This window comes from Aulonocara sp. 'chitande type north' Nkhata Bay, linkage group LG2 (assembly GCF_057382095.1).
Source record: "Aulonocara sp. 'chitande type north' Nkhata Bay isolate Kocher_YH1m ecotype deep benthic linkage group LG2, A_spYH_male_GT1.1, whole genome shotgun sequence".
Classification (NCBI taxonomy): Eukaryota; Metazoa; Chordata; class Actinopteri; order Cichliformes; family Cichlidae; genus Aulonocara; species Aulonocara sp. 'chitande type north' Nkhata Bay.
The window spans coordinates 19469245-19492008 of NC_141345.1; the positions used below are offsets into that span (position 1 = coordinate 19469245).

General features: G+C 39.2%; 3 protein-coding genes across 4 annotated transcripts; 2 read left to right on the forward strand and 1 right to left on the reverse strand.

Annotated features, from left to right (window-relative positions):
• Positions 1–3834: 3834 nt before the first annotated feature.
• LOC147337664 (uncharacterized) lies at positions 3835–8819 on the forward strand. Its single transcript, XM_086307802.1, has 13 exons — positions 3835–4065; positions 4678–5098; positions 5247–5279; positions 5376–5465; positions 5877–5948; positions 6055–6143; positions 6256–6358; positions 6620–6722; positions 6802–6854; positions 6964–7042; positions 7264–7730; positions 7932–8125; positions 8234–8819. Exons 2-13 carry the CDS (start codon positions 4886–4888, stop codon positions 8376–8378), a joined length of 1641 nt encoding a protein of 546 aa, XP_086163928.1. The 5' UTR covers positions 3835–4065; positions 4678–4885; the 3' UTR covers positions 8379–8819.
• Positions 8820–9963: 1144 nt separating this feature from the next.
• On the reverse strand, positions 9964–15108 carry LOC147337665 (uncharacterized). Its single transcript, XM_086307815.1, has 6 exons — positions 14892–15108; positions 13082–13989; positions 12717–12813; positions 12233–12343; positions 11618–11784; positions 9964–11285 (listed from the first exon to the last, which is right to left on the reverse strand). Exons 2-6 carry the CDS (start codon positions 13504–13506, stop codon positions 10238–10240), a joined length of 1848 nt encoding a protein of 615 aa, XP_086163941.1. The 5' UTR covers positions 13507–13989; positions 14892–15108; the 3' UTR covers positions 9964–10237.
• Positions 15109–18506: 3398 nt separating this feature from the next.
• Positions 18507–22764, forward strand: eif4ebp3l (eukaryotic translation initiation factor 4E binding protein 3, like). Of its 2 annotated transcripts, XR_015131196.1 has the most exons (4): positions 18507–18919; positions 20404–20580; positions 22147–22276; positions 22309–22764. XR_015131196.1 is itself a non-coding variant. In XM_086307827.1 (3 exons), the coding sequence occupies exons 1-3, from the start codon at positions 18787–18789 to the stop codon at positions 22173–22175; spliced, it is 339 nt and encodes a 112-aa protein (XP_086163953.1). In that variant the 5' UTR covers positions 18507–18786; the 3' UTR covers positions 22176–22764. The 2 variants fall into 2 exon arrangements, 1 of the variants encoding a protein (XP_086163953.1); XM_086307827.1 differs by having other exon boundaries at positions 22147–22764.

The following is a 22764-nucleotide window of genomic DNA, read 5'->3' on the forward strand; positions in this document are numbered from 1 at the left end:
TGAAGACAATGCATTCATCATCACAGAGCATGCCGTGAGGAACACCTTCAGGAGGGTGAACACCAGGAAGGCAGCAGGACCAGATGCAATCCCTGGCCGGGTCCTGAGAGCCTGCGCTGACCAGCTAGCACCGGTGTTCACGGAGATCTTCAACCTTTCCCTGGCCCAAGCAATGGTTCCCACGTGCTTCAAACAGTCCATCATTGTCCCTGTTCCAAAGAAACAACAGCCCGCTTGCCACAATGACTACCGTCCAGTAGCACTGACTTCAATTGTAATGAAGTGTTTTGAAAGACTGATGACAGATCACATCATTTCTTCACTTCCTGCCACCATCGACTCATTTCAGTTTGCTTACCGGACTAATCGTTCCACAGACGATGCCATATGTCACCTGCTCCACACATCCCTGAGTCACCTGGACACTGGCAGAGGGAATTATGTTAGGATGCTGTTCGTGGACTACAGTTCAGCATTCAACACAATAATTCCCTCTAAGCTTTTCACCAAGTTGACGGATCTAGGACTCAGCTCATCACTGTGTCAGTGGATCCTCAACTTCCTCACAGACAGACCCCAATCAGTGAGGGTGGGAAAACAAGTCTCCCCCTCCATCTCACTCAGCACTGGAGTGCCTCAGGGCTGTGTTTTAAGCCCCCTGCTGTACTCACTGTACACTTATGACTGTGTAGCCACATCAGACACCACCTCCATTGTCAAGTTTGCTGACGACACTGTTGTTGTGGGCCTGATCTCCGACAAGATTGAGACGGCCTACCTGGAGGAGATTAGGAACCTGGAGACCTGGTGCCAGGAGAATAACCTCCTCCTAAACGTCAGCAAGACTAAGGAGCTGATTGTGGACTTCACTACAAAGCAGGCGAGGAATTACAAGCCCCCCATCATCTGTGGCACGCCAGTGGAGGAAGTGGACAGTTTCCGATACCTGGGTGTCCACATCACTCGGGACTTGTCATGGTCCTGTCACATCAACACCCTGGTTAAGAAAGCTCGTCAGCGTCTCTTCTTCCTTAGAAGACTTAGAGACTTCCATCTGCCACTGAAGGTGCTCAAGAACTTTTACTCCTGCACCATCGAGAGCATCCTGACGGGAAACATCTGCACCTGGTTTGGGAACAGCACCAAGCAGGACAGACGAGATATGCAAAGAGTGGTGCGCTCGGCCGAACGCATCATTCAATCAGAGCTCCCTGACCTGCTGTCCGTCTACACCAAGCGGTGCAAGACCAAAGCTAGGAAGATTATGATGGACCTCTCCCATCCCAACAATGGACTCTTCTCACTGTTGAGGTCTGGGAAGCGCTTCCGCTCCCTTAAGGCCAAAACAGAGAGAATGAGGAGGAGCTTCTTCCCCCAGGCTATTTGGGTCCTGAACCAGGTGTAGGTCTGGACTCTCCCACACACATCACATCACTATAAGACTGGACTCTCACACACATCACATCACCACACGCACTCTGTTTTTTCTTCATGCACACTTCCTATAATTTATAATCTCTATTTCTGCTATTTGCACATTTTTACTGTAAATTTCTAAGTTAAATCTGTAAATTTTGTAATAACCTGTAAATTGTAAATACTGTAAAATCACTGTCATTTAATGGTCGGGCATTGCATTGCACAGCTACAAGCATTTCACCTCATGTCATACTGTGTATGGTTGTGTGTGTGACAAATAAAATTTGAATTTGAATTTAAATAGATTGATGGATAAATAGGTACGTAGATACAGCATAGACTGATTGCTGATTACTGGACTATGGAGTCCTTAGCCTGAACAAGATTATTTAAAATCACCTGTGCCAATCTGAAAGAGCTGGAGTGAGTTTAGCTATGAAACATGGAATGGATTCAGAAAACCTCAAAACTGTAGGAGTTCAGAATCAGAATCAGAATACTTTATTGATCCCTGGGGGAAATTATTTTTTTGTTACAGTGCTCCATTATAAACCAACATAAACCAACATTAACAAGACAGACAATATGCTAAGTCACTCATTAACAAATAGCTGAAAAAGAAACATGTGTAGTTGTAGCAGTAACCAGTGTGTTAAGTGGATGCGTTGTACAGGGAGATGGCCACAGGCAGGAAAGATTTCCTGTGTCGTTCAGTGGTGCTTTTCGGTAATCTCAGTCTCTCACTGAACGTGCTCCTGTGACTGACCAGCATGTCATGGAGTGGGTGGGAGGTGTTATCCAACATTGTCTTTATCTTGGACAGCATCCGCCTCTCCGACACCACCTTGAGGGAGTCCAGCTCCATCCCCACAACATTACAGATTAGTTTATTGAGTCTGTTGGCATCTGCTACCCTCAGCCTGCTCCCCCAGCATGCAACAGCATAGAGGATCGCACTGGCCACAACAGACTCATAGAAAATCCTGAGCATTTTCTGGCAGATGTTGAAGGACCTCAGTCGCCTCAAAAAATAGAGACGACTCTGGCCCTTCCTGTAAAGTGCTGTGGTGTTTTTAGCCCAGTCCAGTTTATTGTCAATGTGTACTCCAAGGTACTTCTCCAAGGTTGGAGAAGTAAATCCAAGAAAAACAATGACAGCACAATGGCATATCACTCTGTGATGTAAAAAAAAAAAAAAGAGAGAGAGAGAAAAAGAGAAAACTCTTTTAAAGCAAATAAATATTCCATCACTGAGGCACAAGTCAGCTGTGAAAACAAGGGATGCTGGATTTTTTTCAGTTGGAGCGTGCCACTTCTTCTTTTGTCCTCTACCTTTCCAGTTTCCTCAAATTTTCTAAGGTCAACATATGCAAGGTTTTCAGCTAATAGCTGTTTGTGAATGACAAGATATCTGTTAGACTGTATTAACTTTGATGCTCTATGCTTAGATAAGTTACAGGTCAGTGTTGAGTGTCTTAAATAGAAATTATTCATTTGAAAATGGTCAGATAAAAGAATTGGACTGAAAATGAAAAAAAATTGAAAAAGCAGATAATGTGAAAGAAAACCTGAAGAACTTTTGTTTAAAAACACTTTACAAAATTACAAGAATGTCTAGCTCTTTGGGATTTTTCTTCATCATCACCATCATCATCAACTTTATTTATAAAGCACTTTAAAACAACCACAGCTGACACAAAGTGCTGTACATTGGAACTGTAAAATAAAATTACATAAGATATAAATAAAACACAAATAAAAGAAGAGTGAAATCATTAATTAAATAACTACTTCAATTAAAAGAGAAACTAAATCTCACTGAGGTTAAAAGCCAAGGAATAAAAGTGGGTTTTAAGACGTGATTTAAGATATACTTTTGTGTTTGACTCTTTTGTTCCTCCAAGCCACAGGTGTCAAGCTCCAGTCCTCAAGGGCCAGTATCCTTTAACTTTTAGATGTGTCCCTGCTGCAACACACCTGAATAAATTTAGTAGGTCGTTAGCAGTTCAGCCATTTGATTCATGTTACAGCAGCTAATGAATGAATGAACATGGTGCAATAAAAGTACTTTTAAAAGTACATTTTTCCAAACACAAAATGTATTTAAATTTACTTGAGTAGGATTAGTGGTTGCCACCTCAGCATGCAGTCAAGACCTATAGTGTCTTGCTAACGATCTACTAATGTTATTCAGGTGTGTTGGAGCAGGGACACATGTTAAAGATTCAGGATACTGGCCCTCAAGGACTGGAGTTTGACATCTCTGCATCTAAGCAGTTGCACCAATGAGAATGCACCACGTTCCTGCTTGTAGTTCCTTGCGAAGGCTTTGGAAATGATACTTCCAAAACACCATTCTACCAGAACCCTACGGCACACATGAGTCAGGCTGTTACCACCACCGCTCAGCTGTGGGGGGCTACGGACGATCTGATTTCCTCGTGTCAGCATTGTTCCCACATCATCATAATTAATGTTGTTCCAGGTTCAACATTGCAAGTGACCAATCACCTTCTTGTGACGTCATTCCTTTGCGACTTCGAAATACCCGCCTTCGAGTATTTCGAAATACAAGTGAAGAAGCGAAAAACCGCCGCCTGTCCGCCGAATTTGAAGTCAATTTAGGATACTTTCCTTTAATAAACGGTAAGCATTATACATATGTTCCTCACTTGGCTTGCTGTTTGTTTGCTAGCGATAGGCTACTTGACGACAGCATTAGCTAACCAGTGTTCTCTAGACCAGCGTTCCCCAACTTTTTGGGTGTTTCGTGGCCCGGGGGTTGGGTCAGGCAAAATTGCAGTAGCTTCCCTGATCATTTTACAAACATAAGTGAAGAGAATCTGGACTAAAAGGCCTAGACTTATGGTTGTGTGCTGAATCTATGAATCAAACTATCACCTGGAAACATAATTAACTGGTCCATAGCTGTGAAACTGGACATGAGTTCTTGATTCTATGGAGATTAACAGTAATCCAGAAATTTACAAATTTGTCCTGGTACATCGCGTAAATGTTGTCCCTGGGACATCATGTAGAAGTTGCCCTGGGACATTGTGTAGATGTTGTCCCTGGGACATTGTGTAAATGTTGTCCCTGGGACATCGTGTAAATGTTGTCCCAGGGACATCGTGTAGATGTTGTCCCTGGGACATCGTGTGATAGCTTGTAAATAATGGAATGAAAATTATTGATTGTTATTAACTTGTGAAAAAGAAGTGTAACAAATCCACATGTTATGTTCTTACACCCTTACAGAAACTGTGACTCCTTCACAATGTCAGGTAAATGTCAACTCATGTTGAATAATCAACCAATCAAGCCTTTTATTATCACATGCAATGTTACACGTACAACTGCAATGAAAATTTCACCCCCTTCTGACCATACATATATTGCTTAAACATCACATTGGGAAGACAGGTCGGAAACAGTTAGGAAGGTCAGAAAACAATTTAATTAATAGATGAGGGGAGAGGAGGAGAAAAAAGAACTACAACCAGACAAAGCTCCTAGAAGACTGAAATGGATGATGGTTGCAGCATGCAAAAAGAAAATGATATCTGTTGACTACAGCATATGCTTTCTCACAGATTACCTTGTGGGAGTAGCTGGACCAAACTCTATTGGTATTTCAAGTTTGAAATCCCTGTTTGACCAGACTAACATTTCAGATGAGGTACCTCTTGACATAAAAATCCTTTTATGTTGTCATAAAACTAATGTTAAATTCTGCTTTAAATACACTTTATTGTACAATTTACTTAATGAATCGTGTTCCTTAGTTCTGTTTTTATTTATATGTATTTATTTATTTGTTTTATAAGGTAATAGATGGCCTAATCTATTTGCAGTGTGAGGTATGTTGAAAAGCTTGTTTGATCATAATGACATAGCATGTTTACGTTTTTTGTAATGTACTTGAAAACATAGGTGTATTTATGTTATTTTTATAGAATTTCCCTCACATTTATCCAATACCAAGCCAAATCACTGGAAAAATTTTGGATGGGTCCACAAGAGCACAAAGTGCATACTTTTTGAAGGTATGACTTGGACTGTGGTAACTATGTTCTTATTACAAAGGGTTTATAAGTTGCCACTATAAACAAACAGCATTTTCCAAAATTGAAGCCTTGTCAGAAGAACCTGAAAAATACCTTTCTGAAACCTTTTCTGTGTAAAGACTTGTTCAAAAGCAATGCACACAGATTAAAACATTTCTGTCTTGGCCAACTGATAAAGAACACCAAAAATTTAGTGGTGCGTGTTGAGTCTGTGGTCTTGATTTGTTTTGTACACACTATAGAAATTAATTAATGTAAACCAAAAATGACACTTTCTATATGTTTGTGTATCTGCAGAATTAATTACAAGTCTCACCTGACAAGCTTTTGCAGTTTTGCAGTGTCATTCTTGACAGAAAAACATACTTGTCACATTATTTTTATTTCCAGAAAAACATCTTTCAGATGTATGAGAAATTGATTGGAGCCTGTCTGGAAAACGGCAGCCACTGGACCTTGTTTGTAAGTTGCACAGATTTTGCACTCTCTAGTGCATGATACTTTTCAGTGTCCCTCATTAGGAAAGCTCAAGGCCCAAGCCTACCATATCCATCTTTTTACAAAACAGTTTTGTGACATACCCAAGAGGACCATAGTCTATATGAATTCATTTGGCGAGTCGGAGGTCAGAAAAAGTGCGGTGTTGAAAAACTGGAGGTAATTAATTAACATATTTAACATAACATATTTAATTTAATTGAAATCATTACCGAACGTGGTTATTGATTTCTCTATATGCTTTTTATTTGTAATAACTGCAATCTCTCAGCTCATTTGCTTCAGCAAGAGGCTGCGCTGGAGAGTGGACCTTGTCACATGTGAGCCACCCACATCAACAGGATGGGAACTCATGTGGAGTGCATGTCATAATGGTACTGAAAACTATAGCTTTAACCTATATAAGTAATGTTTACATTTTTGCCTATTCAGTTTTTAAAGCCTTAGAGGCAGGATGGTAAAATCTCAATTTTTTTTGTAGATTGAACCATTTCAGCAGTAATGCTTTGCTTTGGTTGCTCTGTTTTTTTTTTTTTTTTTTTTCTCGGGGGGGTTAAAAACAAACAAACATTTCTTTGTTAATCTAATTCTTTTTGTTCTTTTTTTTTTTTTTTTTTTTCTTCGTCAATTATTAGTTTGCCCAATCTCTCATTGACGGTAAAACACAAGTGGAGGAGTACAACACTGAAATCACAAAGCTCAGGTCCCGACTTTGCCACTACTTATTTTCCTCAATAGGTAAAGATAAAATTAGCTGCCTTCTTTTTCTCTAACATTGGAAAATGTAACTTGTACTTAAACAAATTATATTTTGCAGATCGAACTAGGAAGTGCAGTCAGTGCTGGTGTGTGATTGCAGCCAAAGACCGGGTACACTATGACATGTCCTTAGCCATATAGATTGTTTATTTAATGGACTTTGTTCATTAGTTTTTTGTTAGTTTATTTCTTCTTCTTTTTTCTTTTTTTTAATTCACAGGTGCAGTGCCAGAAATGTAGTGCATACAAGCACATGCGTTGTTCAAAGTCTGTTTGTGGCATCTGTATCTTCTGTGAGAGTAAGTCACAATATAACTAAACAATGTCCAAAAATGTTTAAAGTGAATTTTTTTTTCGTAATTTTGCCTTTGCACACCAGGACTGTGTAATTAAAGTGGACGTTTCAAGATCCAGTTTTTACACAAAACTATTTTAGACATAACTGTGTCGTATTGTGGGGATTTCTCTTCACAATTAAATTGATATAGTGCTGTTTATATCATTCTTCTTTATGTAACAGCACAGTGCAGCACAGCAGAGGGAAAGGAGTTGTGCAGCATAGTGGGTGGCTATACAGGAGGAGCAATAGAAGTAGCCAGTGAAGAATGTCATCAGGGAAAGCATCAGGCAGCGAATGACAAAGGAAAAGTTCCTAAGGGAGAGAACATCTGCAGCAAATCGACAAGTAACAGTGAGATAGGAAGACTGACAGTCAGAGATGAAGGTACACAGACTGAAGAAAAAGAAACAGAAGTGTACGGCATAAGTCTGAGTACAGATAATGCTGCTGCTGATGATGTTGACAGGATCGATGCAGATACAGAATTCCAAACTGATTCAGAAGGAACTAGTACAGTTTACAGAGTGCATGGTCGCTTATCTGTACCAAGCTCAAAAAAGAAAACCTACACAATAACAGAAGACGAGATCAAGCGCAGAATCAATGCAGAGAACATGTCAGTTCATGTTTTCAGAGGTTTGATTGGGGTAGGTATACATTTCGTGATTTTGATGTCACCTGAAATAAATCCGGGTTACTCGTATCAATGAAGTGACAATGTGGCTGGAAATTGTGCATTTGCTGCAACATATACACAATTACACCATGTAAACAAAAGCATTTAACTTTGTGCGCGTGTGTGTGTGTCTCTCTCTGCTCTTTTGGTGTTTGCACTTTTTCTTTTTTAGGGCCGTAAAGCCAAACTGCCCGCAATGATTCTTGACAGGCCTAAGAAGGCCAAAACTAAAGTAACAGTGTTTAGTGTTCTGAGTGAAGAGGAGGCTGGGGAGCTAGCCCTCGGGTTTGCCGGAAGATTGGCCTGCGATGTCACAACAGACATGGTCTGTAAAGGCATCGACCATTCAAGTGCTGATATGACAAAGTAAGTTAGTAAAACAATATGAAAGTTGTATCTTTTTTGGTATTATTTGTCATTTCCCCGTATTTGGGTTATTGGTGTAACATTGTTAATCTTACTTTCTAATAACAGACAGACTCTTCTCAAAATCCAACACAATCTTAAACATGAGCTGACTGATTCCTCAACCTTCAGTTTGCTGACACACACCTTTGGCCCCGCTGCACTGGATTCTGTCATTTCATTCCTGTGTGAAAAACTTGATCTTGTCTCTTAAATAATGAAACCTTTTGTGACTTTTGTTTGTTCTGTAAATCAGAATCTTGAAAATTGTTCACTGTTGTTCTAAGTTTGTGTTAACTATTTGGCAAAAATGATTGGTTCCTAATCCAAACAGCATAATGACTGTTCTAACACATATCTTAAAAATGCTACAAAGAAAGAAAATTATCACATATGTTTCAATATGAATGTAATTGTGTCACACTCGGTTTGTAGTAGCTTTCCTGTTTTATTTTGAGTTTTGGTATGTTTACACTGTTATTTTTATTTCCCGTGTGTTCGTCTTCCCTTATTAGTTTTACTGTATTTAATTAGTCTGATTTAATAACTTATAATTATTTACTTTCCAGTGTGTATATATGCTCCTCGTTTGGATTATTGTTTGTTTGAGTTCTGCCTGTCTTTTCTATTAAAGATTTGGACTTTTGGACTATTAGTGGACCTCGTAGGTTTTTATTCTGTTCAATTGGTAATTGACTGGGTTTAATTTAGTGGCCTGGAAAACAGGCTGGAGGGGTCTGGTCATTTTAACCCCCTAAGACCCGAAATCTTCCATGGCATGCATTTTTAATTTCTCTTTGATATTTGGGCCGATTGGAACCCGATGAATGTAAAAAGAAAGAATTACCAGGTTTTGTTTTTTTTTTTTTTTTTTTACCTAATTTTTGTTTCTGAGAAAAATGAGAGCCACATATGAGGACATTAATTTGAAATTTCGATAGAACAGTTGCAGTATAATGTCCTCATAACTGTATATCAGGCACTTGTTGATCAAGATTTAGTATTTTGGTCTAAATAACCCAAAATGTGATGTCCACATGTGTGGACGCCAGGCTGGAGTAAAGTGTTAGAGCTATTTATACCTATGTAAACTTTTATACACTGGTTTTTACCTGTCTTGTTTCAGAAAGGTTTAAAAGGGTAATGTCCACAGTTTATTTGTTTATTTATTTGTTTGAATTCAACATATTTTATTAAAGTAATTGAGCTTGAACACAGAAAAAACTGAATCAAATAATCATCAAATCACTTGCACTATACTGAAGTCTAATCTACTCTGAGCTAATGCCGGTTTCCAACACTAATGATCGGGTGAAGGAGAGAGATGAGGGTGTGCACGGCCACTGGTGCTCTTATCCCTGTTCTTTGTGATACAATCCAACAGGAAAGCAGTCAAACCCTTGGACATTAGCCAAGTTAACGTTCACAAATATATACACACAGAGGAACTCTGAGCCCCAATGTCAGCATTAGCACAAACATGCCACTTCATACCAAATCTCAGTGTGAGGTCAGGTGTTAGTCTCATTCCATTATTCTGGCTATATTTTCTTACTCATTACTATTAAACTTATACTTAAGACTAACTATTAACAAAAATCACACCCCAATAACTCTGTTATTACACTTTGTATTTAATCATAAAAAGGCTGGATGTTGAAACCTTTTACTTCTATTTTGTATGAGCCAGGATTCTCAACAGCTGATACTCTATGTCCAAAAAGTGACAGGTATCGTTTTATGGAGCAAAAAACTTAAGAGCGCATATTTTATAAATAATACCAACAATTACAAATGCAGACCTTTAATAGTAATAAGTAATCCTTTATTTATAATGCATAGCAATATAAAAATAGTAACATATGAAAATATTACAATGGGCACAGATGAATTTGTATCAAAAACAGCAACCAAGCCAAAGTAATGAATAACACACATAAATAACAACTGCTTGAGAGACCAAACAATTTCTTTTCAACTGTTCCTTGGCAGAAAGTTAAGACAGCTATTCAGCTTTAGGTTTCAATAAACAGAAGTAATGGATGCAGTCCCTTTGAAATGTCACACAAAAGTCTACTTGTGCATATACTTAGCTTTAACTCTTCTCTTTTTTGTTTTGTATTCCAAAAGGTTTTCATTTTCTCCAGAGGATGTCTCTCTTTCAGTGGTTATCGACTGTTCACATTCATTTTCACAGACTGTTGGAATGTCGATGCTGGCCGAACGTTTCTTGCTAGAATACAATGGCCTAATTTTGCGTGCATTATCTGTCGTCTTTATTTCGTACTGGCATATACTTTTGCCTACTTGTTTTGTTTTTAAGACATTTGTATGCAGTTCATCTATCATTGGAGTAATACCCTCTGGAATGAATGCCCACTGTTTAACTGTGTCTAAAACAGCATTTCGTTTTCCAACTGCATCTTCTGTGCATTTTTTGTCTGTGCTTTCAACTACAGGAGTGTCATTCAAAGTTGATAGAGGACTTTTCAGAGAGTTTTTCATTTGTTTAAAATGGCTACAAGCCACCTTCAGGCAAGCACATGTGTTATAGTGAGAGAACGTACAACAAGTGCACTGAAGTGTTTCAGCCGATGCAAAAAAACACAGATTTCCAAACAAACTTGACATTTTTATCACTTTCAAGTCCTCACAGTGTACAAAGTAATGCCTTTCTTTCACTGCAATTCTTGCCAAGGTAGAAATGTCTGTTTCCATGTTTGGATAGATGTCATTGTCAGCCTCTGCTAATTTTGCAAGTAACACTAGATGCTTGCAAAGAAGTCCTCGTAAGCCATATGTACAGTTGCAGTAGGACTCAACAGGGCAGACATCATACACCATGTCTTCTCTTGACTCAGATGGGACTTGATATGCATTAACTCCATGGCTGTTCTTGACTGTAATTTTAAGAGCCCAACCACTTTCCATCAGTCTTGAAGCAGAGTCTGAAACTTGAGACAAGGTGTCAGCAAACCTGTTTTTCATGCGGCCCACATCTTGCAGGGTTTTTATGACTGAGAAGTAGTCGTCGGCCTTCCCTAGGAGCACTTCAATCAGATCATCCAGACGCCTATTCTTGTAGCCAGATAAAAACTGGTATTTCAGGCGGTGGAAAAATCTGAAAAACAGTTATTTGAAATGATTAGTAACTGTAATTGAAGGAATTTAAAGTTTTAATCAAGACTGTATTATTTTTTTAAAAATTGGAATACCTATTGCACACGTCTTTTATAAAGGAATGCTCTGTGCCGGTTTAGCTGATTTAGGCAAATCCACCTACTCTGTTTTTTGTTGTGATAACATAAAAAACGCTGCTAGAATTTAAAGGATTTGCCTAAAACCTGTTCTGGCAATGACATGACGAACCTACTCAGTTTAGCCTCTTGGATTAAAGCATAATATCTTTTTTTCAGCAATACAATCGAATGAGGTCAAAATAATAAATCATACCTTTCAATCACATTGTTTGTTTCAGAACGAGCGTGACTGAAGCGACGGCCGTAGTCACACCACATGTGGCCAATGCCTTCCCAGTGCTTCTGAAAATACTGGCACACCAAAGGGTATTGCTTAAATGTCTGGCAGAACTCTGCTGATGTGGCTTTAAAGTCGTCCTCCTAAGAGAATTGGATGCAACAGAATATATTTCAATCCATTTAACAGACCTATTGAAATCTTTAATATTATGTATTGAAGCCCTTTTCCTTTTATTGAATAACATTAAGAATTTTAAGTTATTAATAATATGTCGTGTTTTTGTATTAAGAAGCAATTATTTCTTCCCTTACAATGGCTAAGAAGGAACACTAAACCTATAAGCATATTTGGTTTCAGCATCTGTCTGTGAAAGAATCCCACTCACAAGTTCTACTGCACAGTGGGTGACACAATGATGTTCTGCACAGCTTAAGTACTTGTTTTGATAAGCAAGATAAGAAGCCAGTTTTAGAAATTGTTTCAAAAATCTATTTTGTATCTCTCTGTAACTTTTTTTAGCAACTGAAAGTTATTATGCTCTTAGTGTAATCAAGAAATCAAAATGTGAAATAGACAAATTACACTTACAGATGTGCAAGCTTTCAGCTTACAAAAGAAAGAAATGATTTCATTTCTCTTTTGGGTGTTAGAAAGCCCATGGACCCCGGACTCTGATTTTGAAAGCCATCGATTAACAGCCTGTGAATGTAAGAGAAAAAAAGTTAATCTGGAGAAAGAGACAGAGGAGCAGCTGTACAAAAAGCATAAAAGAAAGCTGACGTCCAAAAATAACTTTGTCACTCACTGGACAAGAGGACCTGTGCATTACAGAAATCAACCAGGCAAACATATTTTTAAATGTCAAAAAGAGCTTTGGGAAGCAGCCACCAGAAGATGAGTGCACTGTGGTCTTAAATGGATGGACATAGTCACTCAACATTTTATCCCTTTATATTCATTAACCTGAGTAGGTGAATATCACAATAAGGCAAATCATGACAACAGGACCCTGTTGTAAAAATGTGTTTCAGGTGCATCTTAGACAACGTGAAAAGAAAACAATGTGGTTTACCTGCAAGACATGGTACCAGCATAGAAGGATAGCTGACTCTGGAAAAACCTTCTGCAAAGCATTTATTTCCGCAAAGTCTTTGTCAACCATAAATGCTCTACAGAAAAAAAGAAAACACTAAATGAGATTAAACAGTATGAAAATGTTTTTGCTATCTCAAAGCACCACTTCAATGCCAAATTAAACATTTCAACTCACAAGTAGATATATAAAATACTGCATACAGCCTATAGGAATAACTTTAACAACTGGAAAGGAAAGTTTTTTGCAGCCCATGCTGCAGCTATAGCATTAGATTCTGGCATGTTATAACTTTTTTGAAAAGGAATTATTTCAAAATCAATAGCTGTCAATGTATTATTTACCTCGGGGAAGTTGGGAAATGCTCACAAACTATTCCAAGAACAGTTTCCAGGGTTTTCTGACTTTCGTTGCTGACAATAGCATAGGCCACAGGGACTCCATGCCCATGATCATCTCTTACAACAAGTGTGAATAAGGGAAATGAATACTGGTTAACGCAGTGCGTGGTGTCAACAAATACTAACTGTTTTGCATAGTTCTCCATGTTTGATTTCATTACAGGTGTCTGCAAAACAATCATTAGTTCTTGGTCAGATGTGTATGGTTGATAGAAGAGAACATGTTCTTGATGTTTTCCATTAAGTAAGGTATGTACACTTTGACTGTCTCCACAGTTAAAGTGCTTCTTCCTCATCATGCAGGTTCTAACACTGTCAATGTCACGTGGTGTGACAAAATGCTCTCTGTTGTGAAGATCTGTGTCCATGTTCTTTGGCCCATTTATGACATTCGGTTAGTACGATGGCTGGCTTAGTTCCAAGGGAAAGCAGTTCCTCAATCTTCCTCCTTAAATCACTGGAAATATTGTTGAAATGTGCGTCTTTTGGGTCCGAAGGATCATGCCCATCATGCTTATCATATGTACGCTGCACAATGACTGTGTGGTCTTTCCAACATTTGAGTACTTTAAATGAAACATAGGCCTTACAGCCCACTGCTCTGTAGCTGTTTCGACTTTTTCCCCCAGCTCTGATGCAGTTGAATTTGTAATAGTCTCTTTTCCTGTCTTTACCTGAGGCAACATTTAAACATTTATAATGTCCATGAAGGGTTAATGAGTTCAATTTTTCTAACACAACACTGAATGGGTCCTCCTGGCATTGTGACACATGCACACAAAGTTGTGTGTCTTTTCCAGTTCTTTTTTTTTCGTCATTCAGAACACTTCTTCTAATTATGTCGTCCATTTCTGGTGGAAAAATAACGAAGGTTTAATTAGTCAATATTCATTAATTCATTTTAACTTGTTGTGGGGTTTTTTGCAATACAATGTAAATATTAAATATAATATTAAAAAAATATATATATAAAATAATATAAAACAAACAGGGGCTAAAAGAAGCTAAACTTTTATATGGTATGTCTCTGGCAACTTTAACATGATGTCCCAGGGACAACATTTACGCGATGTCCCAGGGACAACATTTACGCGATGTCCCAGGGACAACATTTACGCGATGTCCCAGGGACAACATTTACGCGATGTCCCTGGGACAACATTTACGCGATGTCCCTGGGACAACATTTACGCGATGTCCCTGGGACAACATTTACGCGATGTCCCAGGGACAACATTTACGCGATGTCCCAGGGACAACATTTACGCGATGTCCCAGGGACAACATCTACGCGATGTCCCAGGGACAACAATTACACAATGTCCCAGGGACAACATCTACACGATGTCCCAGGGCAACTTCTACATGATGTCCCAGGGACAACATTTACGCGATGTACCAGGACAAATTTGTAAATTTCTGGATTACTGTTAATCTCCATAGAATCAAGAACTCATGTCCAGTTTCACAGCTATGGACCAGTTAATTATGTTTCCAGGTGATAGTTTGATTCATAGATTCAGCACACAACCATAAGTCTAGGCCTTTTAGTCCAGATTCTCTTCATTTATGTTTGTAAAATGATCAGGGAAGCTACTGCAATTTTGCCTGACCCAACCCCCGGGCCACGAAACACCCAAAAAGTTGGGGAACGCTGGTCTAGAGAACACTGGTTAGCTAATGCTGTCGTCAAGTAGCCTATCGCTAGCAAACAAACAGCAAGCCAAGTGAGGAACATATGTATAATGCTTACCGTTTATTAAAGGAAAGTATCCTAAATTGACTTCAAATTCGGCGGACAGGCGGCGGTTTTTCGCTTCTTCACTTGTATTTCGAAATACTCGAAGGCGGGTATTTCGAAGTCGCAAAGGAATGACGTCACAAGAAGGTGATTGGTCACTTGCAATGTTGAACCTGGAACAACATTAATTATGATGATGTGGGAACAATGCTGACACGAGGAAATCAGATCGTCCGGGGGGGCTACAAGTATGATGTAAACAGAAGATTCTGAGCAATCCTCCCTTATGATAAGGTCTGGAAATCATGAGCTGCACCTTTCTGTAGTGTTTCGCAAGAATGAATGAAAAAGCGTACTGGAAAGCGCATATACCTTGGAGGTTTATGCAAACCATAATCTTGTCATTCCTGTTCTCCTTGGTACCTGGATTAGAGGGATGTGTTATGCAAACATGAGTTCCATGTGTGTAACCCATGAATCATAGAATGCTAACCTAATAGTTAGTATGTGTTGTCAGGGAAGTTTGTGTAATGTTAATTCACAAACTCAAAGTCAGTTAATGAGTTTATTGTCGGTTCACTGACACCACACAAAGCCCCAGTTTCTTTGTGACAAAAACCTTAAAGTAACAAGTGCCCAGAGATAAACTGGTTCAGGCCATCCTCTGCAGGTCACAGATGAAAGCTGGATTTCAAAAGCGTAAAAATCTCCGTAGCTTTTCCCTTAAACATTCAAACACAATCTCTAAAACTGATTTAATCAAATTGCTGCTGGGGTCACTTCATTAATGTGGTCAAATTAATTTGACATCCTAAAATTAATATGAAGTTAAACCTTATTCCTAGGACGTTTATTTTAAGCATCAATGCAATACTGGAGTAGCACTAAACTTTTTATAGTTAAAACTAGTGATGTGACATTCTGTATCGAGGCTTCAAAGCTTGTGTCGAGTAATGGAGGGGGCGTTTCCGCGATACGCGTATCGAGGCTTGCTTCATTTATGGGAGGAGCTGAAAATGAGACGTCCGAAGCCTCGCTGCCCGGCTGTACCACGTGACTGGTTCAGGAAGTGGTTCGAACTTTGCCGCGAGCTATGACAGCGATATAAACCCCTCAGACTTCATTCAAAATGTGGGTGTTTGATGGAGAGTTGCGGTTAGTGAGAGTTTGGAGACAGTTTGGAGGTTTATGAGAGTGAGGAGAGAAAGTCAGGAGAGAATGGAGCCAGCTAAGAAGAGGAGGATGTCCTCCCCTGTGTGGGAACATTTTGATCTTATTCCTCCCAACAAGGTAAATTTCTACAGAAGATGTATTGTCATGATACTGATGGTGCAATACAATTTATGTTAAGCTGTCTTGCCTTTTGTACAAGGTGAAGTGTTTGCTATGTGCCAGGGAGCTGGGATATAACAACAACACCTCATCCATGCTTAGGCACTACAGAGCTTTGCATGAGAATAAGGGGAACACCGATTGTGGGGCAAGACCAGATGAGCCATCAAATGCAATGATAATATAGCATGCAGTAATGTTACTAAATGATATAACAATATTATGCAACTGTAATAAGTTACGTGTGTGATATTTATATTTGTGCTTTGTTCTCCTGAGGAAAGACAATAAAGACAATCTCAAATAGATGAAGACCTGGTTAGCATGGTGATTGAGGACTCCCAGCCATTTAGCATTGTGGAGGACAAAGGATTTAAAAGATTTGTTAAATCATTAAATCCTAGCTATGTTCTCCCCACTAAAAAGGCCATAAAAGCAGTGAAATTTTAGTTTTTACTGAATAAAATGTGAACAGGCAGGACTGAGGCCTCAGTCTGTAGCTGTCCATACCTCAACGTTACAAAAGCACAACCACTGTCCATACTCCAACCACACCTCACCTCACAGTAAATGATCATTTCCATTTTAAGCATTTCCAAATAATCATTTTCCATACTGCCAGTATAAATATACACAGTATACTGCCATCACTACAATATACATGTTTTACACACTCCTTTTGTTGTTGACATTTACAGGCTGTGTGCAAAATGCCACTCTCTTCAAATTCATGCTAACTAATATTTTTACATCCAGTAGATGTCCTACTAGAGCAAATGAAGCTTCAAGACGCTTTGCGCTGGGGTGAACCAATTGGATGAAAAGCTTCAGTGCTTCATGAAGCTTCATCTGCCCATCACTAGTTAAAACACCCAGACCAGTCATTGAAAAGTTCCACACACATTTAATATGAACAAATTGTTCATGTCAATGTCGCCCTCAAGTGGTCAGTGAAGTAGCAGATGGGGTTAATGAGGTTCAGCTGCTTTGGTGTTAATGAAATTAAGAGCAGCAACAATGAGACAAACCAAACCTGGACCCTACAAAGGTCGCACAGATAGTCCAACTCCTCCAGTGCGGCACATCAATAAATACCATTGCCAGAAGGTTTGCTGTGTCTCCCAGCACAGACTCAAGAGCACAGAGGAGATCCCAGGAAACAGGCGGTTATTATGAGAAAGATTTTTAATTTTTTTTAAAGTGTTCCTTGTGTTAACGTCAATGTCGCCCTCAAGTGGCTGAAAAGTAGGAGAATTTTTTTTAAAACAAATAAAATAAAACCAAAAGGCAGGTCAATCTGTCAAATAAAACTACAAACAAATATGTCACTTTAAAGGAGTCCTGATTAAACCGATTTAATGCCAACTTTAATTATCTCTTTTGTGTACATATTCTATTGGAAATACATGTTTATTTATGTATCTGTTTATGTTTATAATAACAAGACTAACTGACCAAAGGCTAGAAATTTCCAGACCAATGGGAAATCTGTTTTGCTTCTCTATTTGCTGATTTAATCCACTCCAAGAGAATCTTTATTATTCATAAATGTAATAAAATAAAACGCAAGCAACACAAGTGAGTAAATAGACAAATGTATAACTATATGCATCTAATGTATCTCCCGATTACAGAAAAAGTAAATCGCGTAACCCTTATTGATACTTACTGCTGGAATTGATCAGAGCTCTGCTGATTCGTGCGAGACGTGCACACTTTGTTCCAAAACACTGAAACGGATAAATATATCTCCATATAAAGCTATATATAGGAAATGTTTGGATAAATGAAATGTTGGAGAGTAATAATGCATTTCCTGATTAAAGAAAACTTATAATAAAACAGAGATGACTGTAACCTGTATAGACGGTGCTGCTGTTATTGATCAGAGATCTGGAGCTGCCACGTGAGAGACGTGCACACGGTGCTTCTCCTCTAAACATGAAGGCATGGTACTAACACACTGACACACATGTAGGGGGCAGTGTTGCCAAGTGATTGACAACCACGAGGTGGATGCGTGGTTTGTGAACCAGATGACCCCTGTCTAGGTATTCTCGCGGGAACTCGTGTTATTTCTATCCAGTATACGGCTATTTTAATACCATTCGTTTACAAAGAGAAACTAATGTTATTCATTGGTAATAATACAATTCCCACTATTTCCCCCATGGGGTAAACTGACAGTGATAGAGAGTAGAATACAACGCTCTTTTTACTCATTGTCACCGCCCTCGCGGACTGTCGTTTGGGGATAAACATTCGTACCCAATACACGCTGTCCCACGTGCCTGGTAGCTACTGCACAAAAACATGACGGCTGGCTGCTGCAGACTTGGGTACCACGAATGCAGAGTGTAGCAGCGTTCGGAAGCTGGTTGTCGTGACAGACCTTAAAACTTTGAGCTTGCTTTAACTCTTAGTTTGCAAGTGAAACTTGTAAAACTTTACGGTATCTTACGTAGTTTTGTCCGTGAGGAAAACTGTGGGGAAACTTGTATTTACGAGTTTCGGGGCTAAAGAAACAAAGAAAGTCGCTAGCACTTTTTGAAGCAGTAGTTAGGCCAAAATTAGCATGTCGGTCGACGCAAATCAAGTTAAAAGCCGTCCTATCCCCACCAGGGTGCTTACCCTGAAGGACTGGTCCCAGCTACCAGACTGTTACAGCCAAACACCCGGGGGTACCCTGTTCTCCACCACGCCTGGAGGTAAGAAAAACTGCACTGTGTTGTGTTTTTGTGTTATCAATTTATGTTTTCAGAACTCAACAGGAAAGAAAAAGGGGAAAACCCTCGAAAAGTTCGACTTTTGCTGGAAACTAATGGTTTGTGCCTACGTCCAAACGGTCACGCGTCATCTCTCGCGAGAGGCTGCACGCGACAACATAAGTGTCTGATGTAATATTAGTTTCCCCTAACGTCAATAAAAACAGCCCTCGCACTTGCTCGAGACCAAAAAGCGGGCAAAGATGGGGCCCCTGCCTCGTTTGTAGATTGAGAGCATGCTCACAGCAGGCCACAGCCCCGTATGTTCACGAGTGTGCTTTACCTGCACCGAGTTGGTTAATACTCTAACGTCGGTGTTTTGTTTTTTCCTAAATTGTGTTTTCTTTTCTTTTTTATACATGTATAACTACATACATATTGTTTAAGTTCTGTAGTTAAACTTGTATCGGTAAGGCTTATAACAACACTGCCCCCTGTGACAAACGAAAACACGGTGGTCTGATCGGTGACTTGTTGCAGCGTCAAACTTACTGATTGTTGTCTCAAACACAACACGCCCAGTCTTAACTCGTGACTTTTAGGGTGTATGTGTCCGGCTGCCAGAAATGCAGAGTGATTGGCCTTCGCAGTGGTGGAGGAGCGGGAGACCGTCCTATCCCTGCTTCTCTCTGTTCTGCATTTGAGGAACAGTAGAGAACATTCTGTACATTTTGAAGGGGGAGGGGATGAAATGTGTAATGCATGGGGGAATGTAAACATTTCAAGAAAAAGGCCTAAAAATGGATGCCAAAGAACACGTGACATGATGTCGCTACTGAGTTTTGACTTGAGTTAAACTTTGTATAGTGACACATTAAATTTTGCACACCCTATCAGGTCGATGCTTGTGTTGCTAACCCTAACCCTTTGTCACATGTAGCTGCATGGCGCAGTCGCTGCTTTCACTATAGGTTGCATTCCAGCCCCCTTCCCCTGCCCCATTTCCCTCTGCTTTGCTTCCCTTTGTCTAGGATGAATTGCCCGTAACTGTTTTTCAACGTGTTTTTCCTTGTAGACGGTACAAACTCCATTTTGAAAAGAAAAATAAGTACTTTTAGGTTAATTCATAAGCATTTAATGACTGCTGTATATGTAACAGCTTTCTGCTGAATCAAAATATGAAACATGTGGCTTTAATCTGAAAGCATCTTGCTTCAAAGTGAGAATGTTTTGTGGTTTGATTTCTTGGAATTCCTAGAATTACTGTGACGGCTCTAAACATTGTGTGCACACAACCCTTTCCCCACTTAAATCTCTTCCAATACAGAATAATATTGTCCAAATCTCCAGATGTGCACCTTAGATCACTGCAAAGGGGCTTGAGTAATAACTAGGCTGCAGTTTGAGCTTGCAGAAGTCCAGCCTTTGTTCTGTTGTTTGACTCTTTGTTTCGATTTTAACCCCCACCCCCTCCTAAAACAAAATAGGCACCCGCATCATCTATGACAGAAAGTTCCTCTTGGATTGTCGAAACTCTCCTCTTGCTCGGACCCCCCCATGCTGTCTTCCCCAAATCCCAGGGGTAACTGTACCAGCCACACACTCCACGGGGAAGTTGCAGGATCTCAAAGAGGAGGAAGAAGAGGAAGAGAAAGACATTGCAGGTAAATGTCTTGTACATATAAGATTCATTTGTGTCACCACAACTTGTAATGTGGAATTTTACTTGATATATATTGAGTCTCCTGAAAGTTCAGAATCCTTATTGTTCCCTTTATTTGTGAGAGTGATGTCAGCCAACACAATTTTATCAATCTGAACACTCAGGATAAATACTGGGAGGGGAAAAAAGCTTTGCATGTGACTGAGGTGCCCAAAACAAATAGTTCAATAATTTGTTTTGCAATGTGCAGCTGTTGGGTTAGGGTGGTGGGGGGCATGCCAACACTGATAAAAGGGATTAATAAGCTTCAAGGCATATGAGCCCATGAAATGGAACCTGTTCTTAAGTAAAACAGTTTTTGATTCCTGTCTTTTTCCTAACCCCTGAGAAAAATGTGTGTGTGTGTGTGTGGGGGGGGGGTGTCGCAATTGACATTAAATCATCCTCCCCTCTCAGATTTTTCTAACTGATACAAAGAAGGCTCCACTGACTGTTTTATGATTAAGTCGAAATGCTGATTAAGCCAGCGTGTCCAGCCTTAACCATCATATGCATACAGCCTGCTGTTCTTGCAGTCCTCAACTCTGCAGCTGAACTGTTTGTTAGCTGTTTACCTTTTTATTAAAAAGAGGCCAGCAGTTTATTGGTAAACAATCATGTCTGACAAAGTGACTTTGCACGATTAACAGTTCAAAATCTGGTTATCTTAAACTGCATAGATGTTGTTCCTCTCTTTAGAACCATTTTAGCTGTCTTTTGATTGGCGGCCCCTCATGGATAGAAGTCAGAAAGTTGTGTGAGATGATCATATGTTCAGGATATTGTTTTCTGGGCAAGGAGAATAAAACAACTCAAGGAATGAGCATTTAGACGAGTGTTAAGCCTGAGCTTGTGACTCACTGCGATTACTTGTACAAACACAGCCAAAGATTCAGAACATAATGTCACAGGCTGAGGAAAAGCATCATATTTCCACTTTTTTTTTTTTTTTTAAAGTTTAATGTCTTTTGGTAAACAACTTGACTTATTATTATTATTATTATTATTATTATTATTGTTATTATTATTGATTTCCAATTAGAATATTGTGACTTGCTAGAGATAAAGTTCCTTATTTTGGCAACAAATCCTCTAGTGGGGCTTATTGTGGCCATGTGACCAAAGGTTGGGTTCACAGTTTAGTCATTTGTTATTGACTGAAGTACATGCAGCTATCAATCTGCCCTCCTCCATTCCTCCTGTCAAACTGAAGACCATGAGGATTACACGTGACCCCTGCCTACTTGTCTCCTTCTTTGTGTGGGTAAAAACACCCAAGACGTGCCGTGGGTCTTGTTTTTATGTTCTATGTCCTTGGTGTGTCCGTGTGTTTTTTGCCCCCTTGATGGTTTCCTTTGCAGTGATAAGAGCTAGTTTGTTCTCGTCGCCATTGTCGGTTAAGGTGTGGCTGCAACCGCACAAATAAGGTGATGGCAGATTATCAAACCTCACTGTTTTTAATCTCAACTGTTTTGTTTTGTGCTTCTTTTTTTTTTCTTTTTTCTTTTTTTTTTTTTTCCCCCAACAGATGACAACCAGTTTGAGATGGACATCTGAGCTGCAGTATTACCTCCTGTGGAGATGTTTAAATGCCTCCAAGGTCATCACTGACCGTAACGCATTACAAATGAAGCTTTTTCACTTTTTTTTTTTTTTTTTTTTTCTTTTTTTCTTTTTTTTTTTTTTTTTAAAACGAGTAAAAGCTTTTGTCTGGAATTAAAGAATGAAAGCATAAAAGTAGGGTGCTTTTAACCCTACAAAAGTGTTTATTGTACTAAATGGGTTGTTTGGTTGCTGATTCACTTCAGAACTGTAGCAGGATTAAAAAAAAAAATCCATTTTGATTTCACTTTTTAAAATCTTTGTAAATAAGAAACTTGTACTATGTTGCTTTTTTTTTTTTTTTTAAATCGAGGGACTATAAGATGATCGTACCGAGACATATGAAGTTGGTACTTTCAATGCATGCATCATTTATCATTTCCCCCACCCGCCCTAAAAAGGAAGGTTGACTTTCTTTGTTTGGTAGACAGGTGTCACCTAACATTGCGGGGGTGCCTTCTGAAATTCAGGTCCTACTTTGTTTTGTATAGAGGAAGTGATGGAATGTGAAGAAATTCAAATAAAGGCTGTGAAAACTGTCAAA

Excerpts from the sequence above, each read along its gene's own strand:
- LOC147337664 (XM_086307802.1), top strand. The coding sequence starts at position 4,886 with ATGAGGGGAGAGGAGGAGAAAAAAGAACTACAACCAGACAAAGCTCCT. Across the intron at positions 6,723-6,801 it reads CTACTTATTTTCCTCAATAG|ATCGAACTAGGAAGTGCAGT; the intron begins GTAAAGATAAAA and ends TATATTTTGCAG. Across the intron at positions 7,043-7,263 it reads CATCTGTATCTTCTGTGAGA|CACAGTGCAGCACAGCAGAG; the intron begins GTAAGTCACAAT and ends TTTATGTAACAG.
- LOC147337665 (XM_086307815.1), bottom strand. The coding sequence starts at position 13,506 with ATGGACACAGATCTTCACAACAGAGAGCATTTTGTCACACCACGTGAC. Across the intron at positions 12,814-13,081 it reads CATTTCCCAACTTCCCCGAG|AGCATTTATGGTTGACAAAG; the intron begins GTAAATAATACA and ends TTTTTTCTGTAG. Across the intron at positions 12,344-12,716 it reads GCTGGTACCATGTCTTGCAG|GCTGTTAATCGATGGCTTTC; the intron begins GTAAACCACATT and ends TTACATTCACAG.
- eif4ebp3l (XM_086307827.1), top strand. The coding sequence starts at position 18,787 with ATGTCGGTCGACGCAAATCAAGTTAAAAGCCGTCCTATCCCCACCAGG. Across the intron at positions 18,920-20,403 it reads GTTCTCCACCACGCCTGGAG|GCACCCGCATCATCTATGAC; the intron begins GTAAGAAAAACT and ends AAAACAAAATAG. Across the intron at positions 20,581-22,146 it reads GGAAGAGAAAGACATTGCAG|ATGACAACCAGTTTGAGATG; the intron begins GTAAATGTCTTG and ends TTCCCCCAACAG.